Source organism: Diadema setosum, chromosome 21 (assembly GCF_964275005.1).
Source record: "Diadema setosum chromosome 21, eeDiaSeto1, whole genome shotgun sequence".
Taxonomy (NCBI): Eukaryota; Metazoa; Echinodermata; class Echinoidea; order Diadematoida; family Diadematidae; genus Diadema; species Diadema setosum.
Window position 1 is genome coordinate 14980259 of NC_092705.1, and position 11734 is coordinate 14991992.

General features: G+C 38.0%; 1 protein-coding gene across 3 annotated transcripts; it reads left to right on the forward strand.

Moving 5' to 3' along the window:
• The first annotated feature begins 115 nt into the window (after nt 1-115).
• LOC140244275 (A-kinase anchor protein 14-like) lies at nt 116-9375 on the forward strand. Of its 3 annotated transcripts, none has more exons than XM_072323918.1 (4): nt 116-152; nt 5129-5396; nt 6045-6224; nt 7306-9375. In XM_072323918.1, exons 2-4 carry the CDS (start codon nt 5145-5147, stop codon nt 7441-7443), a joined length of 570 nt encoding a protein of 189 aa, XP_072180019.1. In that variant the 5' UTR covers nt 116-152; nt 5129-5144; the 3' UTR covers nt 7444-9375. The 3 variants fall into 3 exon arrangements, with proteins under 3 accessions (XP_072180019.1, XP_072180020.1, XP_072180021.1); XM_072323919.1 differs by lacking the exon at nt 116-152 and adding an exon at nt 159-210; XM_072323920.1 differs by lacking the exon at nt 116-152 and adding an exon at nt 319-365.
• The last annotated feature ends 2359 nt before the right edge of the window (nt 9376-11734 follow it).

An 11734-nucleotide genomic window follows, 5' to 3' on the forward strand; every position in this document is an offset into this window, starting at 1 on the left:
TTGTACTTAAATTAAATTTTATATAATTTTGTATAGTTTATTTATTTTCTATTGATGCAATAAAAATTCAAATTTTCCTTAAATTCTATCACGTAGATTTTCTGATTGGCAATGTTGTTAACAGCAACCACTATCAACATCACAAGAAAAAGGTAAGAAAAACATTCGCTCCCTGTCTTATTACTTCGTCAGATCTACAACGTGAACGAGGTGTGTGGAATGAACATTTAATGTATATTTTGCTCAGGTGTAGTCTTCGTATGTTGATTCTGTGTATCCTGTTACATTCCATTGTGTTCTTGACATCACCATTTCGACAGCAAATGGGTTGTTAAATGTAGTCCCACCCCTTGGTTTTTCCGTCGGTAATACAGGCTACAGCCCTATTCATTGTAATGCCATAGGCTACCCATGGATTGTTGCGGCCGCGGCGGCACGGATAGGAATAGGATAGATCTGTAAATTACATTCACTCCAGGCCTAGGATCTGACTTATTACTATTACATGTTAATTGGGCCACAATTTCCTATTTATCATGTTTGTAGTCATTTAAGTGACGTAAAGCAAAAGTTGCTTTCTATGTCATAAATTTTGATAATCTACCCGAGTGGCCTAGTGGTCACTGGTACTATCGTGCCTTCGTGGTAGGGAGTTCGACGGATTGCCATTTCGCGCTATCGTATCTGCTAACATTCTTCTTCTTCTTCTTCTTCTGTATATTCTGCCTCCTTCAATCCTGAAGATTCTTGCAGATTTAAATGCGTGTGTGCATATCACAAGGGCACCCGAGTGTGCAGTACCTGAATGCAAGGTGCGTTATTTACATGGTGCAAGTAAAAACCCGTTGCTCGATTTACTCCACATCTTCCGTCAGGCGATGACGGAAGACCTCCACAGACGGTGCCAGGATGACCTCTTGGGGCAGGCTGTTCCACTGCCGTACTGTGCGAGGAAAGAAGGACTGTTTGTGTTGTTCTGTCCTGGAGATGGGGACCAGATAGCCATATGGATGAACTGTTCTTGTTTGTCTTGTGATGGGGTGGATGTGGTGGTGGTCCATGTTGAAGTCTACCAGTGATTTGTGCATCTTGTACAACATGGTCAGCCTGGAGACTTCTCTTCTTTTCTGAAGTGAAGGCCAGCCAAGTTGTTTGAGCATTTCTGACACGCTTGAGGTATTATGATACCGGTTTAGCACATATGTGACCCTGCACCTCAAAACAAACAAAAAGTCGCCAGACATGAATTTTTAGTTAAGACCATATTCTGAAAGAGCAGACTTTAAGCTTTAAAATGATGTATAACTCAAATCAAATGGATTCTCCTAACCTATCTTAATATTGGAAAGAAAGCACAAACTCAGGAAAAGTGTGAACTGAGAAAAGAGGCTCTGAAGTACAGTGTCTATTCAAGCGCTTAATCTTTGCCAAACCGTGCTGGCTGTGCGATGAATAGGACAAAAAAAAAAGGAAGTAAACCACCAGAGTAATAACAATGAAGGGATTATCAGATTAAACTGAAATTAAGCATGCCCCATAAACACATTCTGTCCATAATTAATGCCGACTTTCAAAGCAGTAGCACTATTCTTTCAAAAGTTATTAGAGTTGAAAGTGAAGAGTGCGGACAAGGTTTTTCAGAAATGAAAAAGGGATTCTAAAGACACACCTAATCACACTATTCTACCAAAAATGTTCGAGATAAACTGCTAAAGAAAACACACTTTCCTGCCCGTTTTATGATACCAAATTTTAGCATAATGTAAAAGAAGACCCGCTCTTTCAGAAAATATGAAAAAGTCAAGTTCGGCTAGGTTGACCCATTTCACTTATTTGCAGTCCTCACGCAAAATCAGTGTGTGCGACTTTATGTTCGTTTTGAGGTGCACGGTCACATATCGTGCAGCGCGTCTCTGGATCATTTCCAGCTGTTGTATGCATCCAGTTGTGTAGGGATCCCAAACTGAACATCCATATTCAACAAGAGGATGCACAAGTGCCTGGTACGCTGTCGTCTTGAGTTGGGTTGAGTGGATGCGTAGATTACGTCGGAGGAAAGCCAGGGTGTTATTTGCCCTCTTGCAAATGTTAGAGATGTGTTGGTTCCATTTGAGGTTGGTTTCAATTGTGATGCCCAAGTATTTGGCAGATGTGACAGTGTCCAGGACTATGCCATTCAGAGTGTATTGATGATGATGTCTAGTCCTCTTTCTGGTGACTGTTATTGCGTGGCATTTACGGGGATTGAGTTCCATCAGCCAGTCACTTGACCATTTACTGAGTTTATCTAGGTCTTCTTGTAGGAGCCTGGCATCTTCATCTGACTGGATGGTCATATACATGATGGTATCGTCTGCAAATAGCCTTACTGACGTGGACATGTCTGTGGGCAGGTCATTGATATAGAAGAGGAAGAGACAGGGTCCAAGGACTGATCCTTGTGGGACTCCAGATTCAACTTCCACTTCAGATGAGGTAGTTCCATCTAAGACGACTCGCTGTCTTCTGTTTGTGAGGAAGTTTGTTATCCATCTGATGTTATGGCCTCTTACTCCGTAGTACTGCAACTTGTGAAGTAGTCTTTTGTGTCCAACTTTGTCGAAGGCCCTGCTGAAGTCTGTGATGATGATATCTGTTTGCTTGTTCTCCTCCATGTTGTTTATCAGGTCACTGATGAAACTGATGAGCTGGAGTTCGCAAGACTTCTTTGCCCTGAAGCCATGTTGGAGTGGGTAGAGGATGTTGTTGTTGTTTGCATGGCTCATGCAAACAACAACAAACAACAAACAACATTTGAAAACCAGGTTATGATAATCTGTTGTAACGTCCACATTTCTTCATCTTTTATCTTCTAAATTCATCCTCAAGCAGCAAAGGAGTAGAAGTTTTCAAATATCATATTAGTTTTGACGAAATTAGTTTGCAAAAGCTGAAAACGAAACTTTGAAAATAAAATTTACTCTACATTGGCCATTCGCGCGATGTCTCCATTGCACGGAAGTCGCCATTTTGGGAAATGTTCTGCTAAAACCTTTGAACTTTGACGTCATACCACTTACTGTAGGGGTACCCTTCGAATGTGTTATGAAATGCATCGTGTACCGTACTCGAAACATTACGCTTTTGAATGATACTACTCACTGCATAACTGTCTACATTTTCGCAATGCAAATCGAAAGATTGTTTTGATGAGACTTTTACACCCATTTTTACATCAATAATTCTGTTGAAAATCGTCCAAGATCTATAATATTTAGAAAGTGGAAAAAGGTATGGAAAAGTAGTATGTTATGAAAGTCTTAAGTTTTCTGAGCATGTTGCACCTTGTTGCTGTGCGTGTTACTGGCGCGCAGTGCGCAGTCCGATCATGAAGTGTTCGGGCCGCCATATCCCCGGGCGCTATAACCAGGAACGTGTCAGTGCGGTTAGGGCCGCCGGTGTGGGTTTTGTATCGTCAACATGATGGGCAGATTATGATTTGTCTTCATTAACAAATATGAGTTTGTATTTTGAATAGGTTTTGAAACCTACTCATATAAGGTCTATGTCATACAATGATCATGGCTAATCTTATTGATATTTTGTTATATGTTTATTAATTGTCTTTTTTTTTGGGCTTTGGTGGGGCATTGCTCACAAAACTGGGGTCTGTGGTTTTGTTTTGCTTTATTTTGTTTGTTATTTCTTTTAATTTCTTTTTTTTTTGGGGGGGGGGCGATGCGGTGGGAAGGCTGGTAATAACCTCCCTTCATGCATTTTTCACACAAGTGTATTTCCTTTTTGACATGCTTTTTGTGTCCATTTATGTAGCTGTAAATAGAAAGAGTCCAAGTTACAAATAATACAATACACTGGAAAACAATAGCTATACTCCTCATTCCACTATCAAACTTTACAGAATGTATAATGGTGATAAAACATGCATGTATCTTTGTCAGATTAAAAGGTATATATCCTATTTTAAACATCCATTGTTTCTTTAATACCAAATAGAGCTCTGCAACTGGAAAACTTCAACAAGATATCACTTAACAAGTTCACAAGAAACATCGTTAAACTAATACAACTCTTCACTAAGTTCAGAGAAAGATGTAATTATCTTGGCCTATATATAGCTTATTTGAACACCATTCTTACTTTTGTGACAAGCTTTCCAGTGATACCAAATAAATATTGTTAGATGTAGCTGCAACTGGAAAATGTTTATGAACATTCAAGTGTTTTGGGAAATTGTCGCTACTCGCCGACAAGAAAAAAAAAAGAAGCTGTACCGATGATAAAGCTTGCATAAGTCAAATTTAAGGGTATTAAGCTGATTTAAACACCAGTATGTTTCTTTTTTGACGAGCTTTCCAATGATATCACATTTTTGTAGAGCTCTGCAACAGGAAAAAGTCTGTCAAAGACTCAATACATTGGACAATAGTCATAACTCACTGTTTCACTTCTAAAATTTACAGAATGAATTTCACTACAAAAAATATTGAAACCTGCATATCTCGGTCAAATTTAAAGATATAATAATAAAGCTGATTTAAACACCATTGTGTTTCTTTCTTTTTTTTTTTGACAAGCTTTCTGTTGATACCAAATTTATTAGGCTGCTGCAAAGAAATCTATTTTCCGTCAAACTCCCTACAAGTGGTTTTCTTTTGATGGTGAAAGGCTGCATATGAAAATAATCTATCTTGATTTGTGATCTTACCACCATCTGCAACTGCAGCAGCCGGGAATTAAATTAGTAGTAATATTGACATATTGCCCATCAGTAGTTACAGTTTACGATTATTACCAATAGCAGCATGCAGCAGCAGTAACCACATAATGGTGAACAAAAGTGGAAAAGGTTTAGATCTATTTTCTTCAAGCTTCAAGTTCTTATGCAGAGTCTAGTCATCATACTGCTCATCAGATGGTGGCTCTTGTGTAAATCATGATATTTGTTCATTTTGTGCTTAGCTATAACTGCCTAAAAATCCAGTATTAATTTTCAACTCATGAATATCATTGAATTTGACATATACAAAAATATTTTATCCAAGAGATGATCGCAACAAAGATCCTAAGTAGGCTCTTTGATCTCGATTAGAAAATGCCATTGATTTCTTACAATTTCTATTTTGTCTAGGACAAGTCACTAAGGTATGACGACCACAGAGTTGGAGTTACAGGCACATGCCCTTGTGGACCGTGTCATTGACAATGCACGTAAACGGATTGTGACGGATCTTGGTGACACAACAGAAGTTTTCAGTCGGCCCGTCTCATCAGTAAAAACATATGACAGTCTGCTCTTTCGAGAGACTGAGGACTATGAGATTCCAAACATTGAATGGATTTCCATTGAAGATTTCACAGTGGATGTAGGCAAGAAGAAGATTGATGAATTTGTGAAGGTGAGTCTATTCACCATATTCTCATCATGCCCTCTTTCTCTCTCTCTTAGGCAAATCATATCAACCCATTATTGTTTTCTGTGCTGTGTAGTAAGTGCTAAATTTTGTAGAGGATGTACATTGTATGTGTGACATGCAATAACAGACACAGTCCTTACATATAGACTTGGATTCATAATTACAACTTACAATTTACATGAAATTTTAAGCGTTTTTTAAAAGATTCCGAGACTGCCACTGGTGAGAACTTTCAAAACCTGAATGGATAGTACCAGAAAATGTATTTTGATGACAACTCTGAAAATTGTTTGTTTCTTTGAAAATTTATCACACCAGGAGAATCTCATTTAGTTCTATTCACAATGGGCAGAGCTGGTCATGATCCAACTAGATGAAGTGTTTTGTTCTCATCATTTTGTTCTCAACAGTTTGATTTTAAGCACATTGACATTTCCCCATAGTTACAAAATGTGCTGTTTGAAAATGAGCTGCTATTCTATACACTGTACCATTATTTTTGTCATTATTAATATTATCACCATCATTACAATCATTTATACAGAGTAGAACAATTCACAAGTGTAACCATCATTGTTCCACATGTTTTTCTCAATGGCAATGAGTGTATGCTGTGGTTTACGTTTACAGACCTGGGAGTATGACCAGAGCTGGCTCTACTGTATTGATTTCCTGCGGGAAGAGGATGACCAGTACTCCAAGAAATACCGTTACCAGGTCCGATGGAGCGTCCCAACTCGCAGGAAACCCATTCCCCGCGCAACAGCATGTGTATATTTCACAATTGAGGTGTCCAAGATCAAACCCAAGGTAAGAAACAGATATAGATCAAACCCGATTTCGTATGGTGGTGTTGGGAGTTGGGTTGTCATGACTAAAATGTAGCACTCTTGCAAATTTGTTGCTGCATTTCAGTACAGTTGCCTCACACCTGTGCCACACCCAGTGAATCGCATGTTTATCATAACCATCCTGCAAAATGTGTACTACACGATTCTGTATATATATCATCTGTTTTTGAATGCATTTGAACTATTTTTAGGTGCATCTTTATTCATTTACTATAGATTTGTTATTCTCTGAAAATTTTTAGGCATTTGGAGGGAGTTTTCCCAGGAGTATTAAAGTTTGTATACTTTGTCTCACAGTTTCCCATCTCAATACATCTCTACATGTTTAATTTGTGTTGCTCAATAGGCCAATGTGCTTATTTTTGTCATTCTTTTGATCAACTGCAGTAATTCCTTTCCAGGTACATTGTAGGTGCAACATTGTGCTCCTATAGATGAAATAAGTGCATTCTTATTCATGTCTCAAAGATACCTATCATTGCTGGGGCAGTAAGACCTTGTATCTCAAAAATGTCAAATGTTCAGGAGAGCAAAAAAAAAAAAAAACCAAAACCCAACAACAACAACAACAACAACAACAACAACAACAACAACAACAACAACAACAACAACAACAACAACAACAACAACAACAACAACAACAACAACAACAACAACAACAACAACAACAACAACAACAACAACAACAACAACAACAACAACAACAACAACAACAACAACAACAACAACAACAACAACCAACCAACCAAACAAACAAACAAAAACAAAAAACATGGCAGCCAAAGCATTACATCGAATGGGATAGCCTTTCTTTTTGACATGGCATGGTGGGCTTCATTTTGGGGGTAAGGCAGCTGGGATTTGGACAAGACATCACTTAACTGATTACCTGACCATTAATCCAAAAAAGTACTTTTCACCAAAATTTGAGATACAAGGCCTTGTCACCCCAGTGACGATATGCATTCTTCTTTTTTTCTTCAGGAATTGAAAGATTTGGTTTTGCACTGAAAGAATCATGTGATCTTCTCCCTTTGCAGACATCTACCGTCTCTGTGTACTATGTATTCGAGACCAACCGACTTGTCCACCAACCCGGCCTGTCAAGATTCAGGGAACGCTGGCTGAAAGATCTCATCGACACAAAAATCCTCATCATGGACACAGTCACCTTCTGAGCGATACCATCTGAACAATTAATGTCACTCTTATCGTTGTCGTGTTACCATAGTCCATGACTGGAAGTCTGCCTCACTTCATAGCTCCGATGTTTGGGCGTCCTTTATGCGAGAAGTCCTTTCATAACTTTTCACGGGATTGCAAGTTTTAAGGATCACTGATGCAGTGAAAATTTTCTGATATCAGACTGGTATGAATGTGTCTCTTATTTATCAACAGTCAAGATGCACCCTGTTGGGGATGATAATGCAACAGGAATTTACAGCTTCTACCAGCCCTATGCAATTTTTGTTTGTGAGCTTTCATCCATTACTGTCAACTTTCTCAAGCAAAGTGATCTTGGTGTGACAAAGTCCACAGGAGTGGATGAAAGCTCACCTATAAAACTGCCCAGAGGTATGTAGAAGCCATAACCTCCTGCTGTATCATTTATTCTGTTCGAATTCATTTAATCCATACGCCATCCAAGATTGTTAATCTCCAAAACATCACGAAAAATAAATATGTGAACCATTTAAAGTGTTGCAGGAACTCAAATCTGTGCCTGAGAAATTCATGATGAGTTTGTGTCAGGAATGAACCATCTGATAAGTAAAGCAAGTGCAGTAAATCTCATGTAAACTGACGCTGCAAAGTCAACAAATTGCACAAGTCAGCACCATGTTATAATCTGATACAGAATTTTTCCTTTCTTGTATTTTTCATTTGTTGAGTTCCATTTAAGGTCAACAGATTTTCTCCAGTCTTGTGCATGCCAATTTACATAAGGTTTACTGTAGTTGAATTTTTGTCAAATGCAAATTAGATACCATAGATGTTGTTGTTGTCAGACAGAACTCAACACTTTAAATTGGCACCTTTACAATATGCAAGTTTACCTGTTCATTGCTAGATTGTAGTCAATATCAGGCAGTCTTTATTGCTGAACTTTGCAATCTAAAATGGTCATGACACCTTTGAAGAAGTTATGATATACTGATATAATATAAACAGTGGCGGATCCAGAGGGGGGCACACTGGGCCCGCGCCCCCTCTTTATTTGTTGTTAAAACAAAAGAAAAGAAAGAAATTGAGATGAAACCTGGAAGTAGCACCAGAAAAATCGTTTGCGCCCCCCTTTACGGAATTCCTGGATCCGCTCCTGTTAAATATTCATAGAGTCTATGTGTACTGATGAATATGTGTACTGTATATAATGTGACAAATATTATCACCATACTTCACTGCCATGATACGAGTTGGCAAATCCTATTCATGTACAGTCCGACCTCTCCCATCTGGACATGTCCGGACCAGCGCTCATCTGGATAAGGGATTTGGCTGGATATGGGAGACTTGATGTTTTACACACGCAACTGCTACCAAATGGCAGGTACATGTACATGTATCAATTTTGCTTGATCATGTCACATCCTCGTCAGCTGGTCTCCGTTCAGAATTTCTGATAATTTGCCCAATGAACGATCGCCTGTACCATACCCTGATTTAGCGAACAATTTTCTGTCCCTGTTCTTGCTGTGATTTGGGGGTAATGAATGTCTAAATGCATGTTATGTAGATGAAAATCTAATGAGAATGTATGTTAATTCTATGTAGGGAATGATTAAGTACACTGTATAAACAGCTCTGTTGCTGTGCGCAGCATGTACCGGTACACAGCATCTGGTCAGGCTAGGGAATAATATGAAATTCATGCGAGTTTGTACAAGAATTTCTTTTGAGTTTGGAATCTCCCTTTTCCTAGTTATTAGATTGAAAAAAAAAAAAATCACAGTGAGATTACCTCCTAATAATACAGAGATCCAGATAGAGGGAGGCCAGATAGGAGAGGTCGGAATGTATTGCAGTGAATAGATACCCTGCTGTCATCTGAGAAAGTGCACTGAACTGTCCTTGTAAATACAATATAACTTTATATACTATGTGTCAAAGTTTGTTTGTCTGAAATGTGTTTTTGTCCTGTATGAATGACATGGCCAATGCTAAATATGTTTTCACTTTTTTCTTTATCTTACTGGGTCCCTGGTCCCAGTCAGAATAATCTCCTAACAAATTGACGTTGCCCCAAACAAGACTGTGTAAACTCATTTTTTTTTTTTGAATGCACTGTAAAAGACATAACTTTTCTTCAAACTTAACCATCCCCCAAATCCTGGTGCTTTCAACATGGTTTTGTGGATTGTCTTTGCATCCATACTGTTTACAATTTTACTTTTCTTTTGATCAGAGTTCAAACATTATTCAACTTCAACTACTCCAAACAAAAACTTTGCTCTGGGTAACACCCTTCAAAAAGTTTTGATTTGATCAATTAATATCTCTGGATACGAACATTATGACCATGAACCACACACAAAAACACCTAATCACACATTGATAAATACAAACAGTACAAATACACTATACATTTTATTTTCTCATTACAAAATGTGACTACATGTTTTGTACATCATGTAAAGTCAAAAAGATAGTACAGTTGACTCTTGTTACAATGAATACAATGTACTGATATAACAACCTCTCTGCACGACAAAATAATTTTCTCTCCTATAGTTCATAGATCCTTTAAAATCTACTGTCTGTCAAAACCCGATATACAAATATTTTAAAATAACAAAAGTAATTTCACTGATCTTGAGGAGTTGGTTATACCAGGAGTTCATTCTATTGACAAAGGTCTTGGTAGCAAAATTAGTTCACAGATTGTGCTGACTGCAAGAATACTGGCACATCTTTAAACATACCAGAGGAACAAAAAGTGTGACAACATAAATAAACAATGCACTACATGACAGAGATATGTTTGTGATTTCATGTTACATTATAATATGATACTGTATATAAAAAATGTATATTTTCTGGTAAGGCAAGAGACATGTTTTGCACCGGAAGACAATTGACACTAAATGCAGCCTTTTTACATACAACACACATGGTTTCTACAGTGACAATCTCCCAAAACTATAATGTTGAAAACTTGACTTTGTCCCCTGGAAAATAGATACGACATGCCTTATCAAAGTGACAAATATGTCATATTTGTAGAAAGGTTAAAGTTTAAACACTACATACATGTGTGTGAGGCCCCTGCATATTGACCAAGAAAAAAAAACCCTCCTTGCTGAGAAACTAATTATTTTGAAAGACACATTTTTCATGATACAAAATCATATTGATTCTGTGATGAATTCCATACTCGCATTTAATCCCCTCATAAGAAAACCTAACTAAAGTGAACCCTGTCATAATGGGATTGACAGGACCTAGACAATTTTCTTCTTGTAATGAAATCTCATTGAAACATACACTCAAAGATTGCTTCATGAATACATTACTAGTATCATACTCACATGAAGCACTATTGCAGGATGGTCCCAACAAATTTAGTCCCACTTTCAAGTAAGAGAGTCCTCTTGTTAGCTTGTGCTTGTGTCAACATGAAGCACCATTAAAGGATGGTCCTGACAAATTTAGCCAAACTTTCAAAGTGAGAGAATCCTCTTGTTAGCTTGTGCTTGTGTCAAATACAGAGTATTTTGAAAAATACTTTTGTAAACTTGCATTTGTAATTTCAGTGAAACCACCAAGTACAATATCATCCCAAACTGAGTACAATATCATCCCCCACCACCGTTCTTTTACATTCTAGGAGCGCACAAAGCAAATAAGGGAAATACAGTTGTAATGACTTCAACACTTCATCTCCTCTTGCAAAATCATATGATGTGTCTTTGAAAATAGCTCACTACATGTATATTGAGTGAGAGACATACCTGTATGTGTTCAAAAAATCTGTACCACAACTATCTTTTGGCAACAGTAAAATCTTGTACAAATCACATTTGTTACAGTGCAATTTGCCTGTACTACTTTTCTTAAATAGGAATACAGTCAAACCTGCCTTAGTGGCCATCTGTCTATAGCAGCCACCTGTCTATAGCGGCCACTGAAAAATCCCCGTAAGAGAAAAACCCTGTTAAAGACCCTGTGTATAGCGGCCACCTGTCCAACGCGGCCAGCAGCCACAAATTTTGTTTCCCGCGGTAGATTTTAACCTGTCTATAGCGGCCAAAAGAGCCCGATAATTCAGCATGTCTTTCTGCTTTGTAGCCGTGCCAGTCATTCATGGGCAACATTTAGTGATCGCCAGTATTATTCGCCATCACTGCATTCATCACTCATTCAGTCATAGTAATGCAATAGTGTTTAGCTTTCTTTACGACTGTACACATGCTGATGTGCAACAATTTCATAAACACAGGCATTGTTCAATGCATGAAACACACGTGT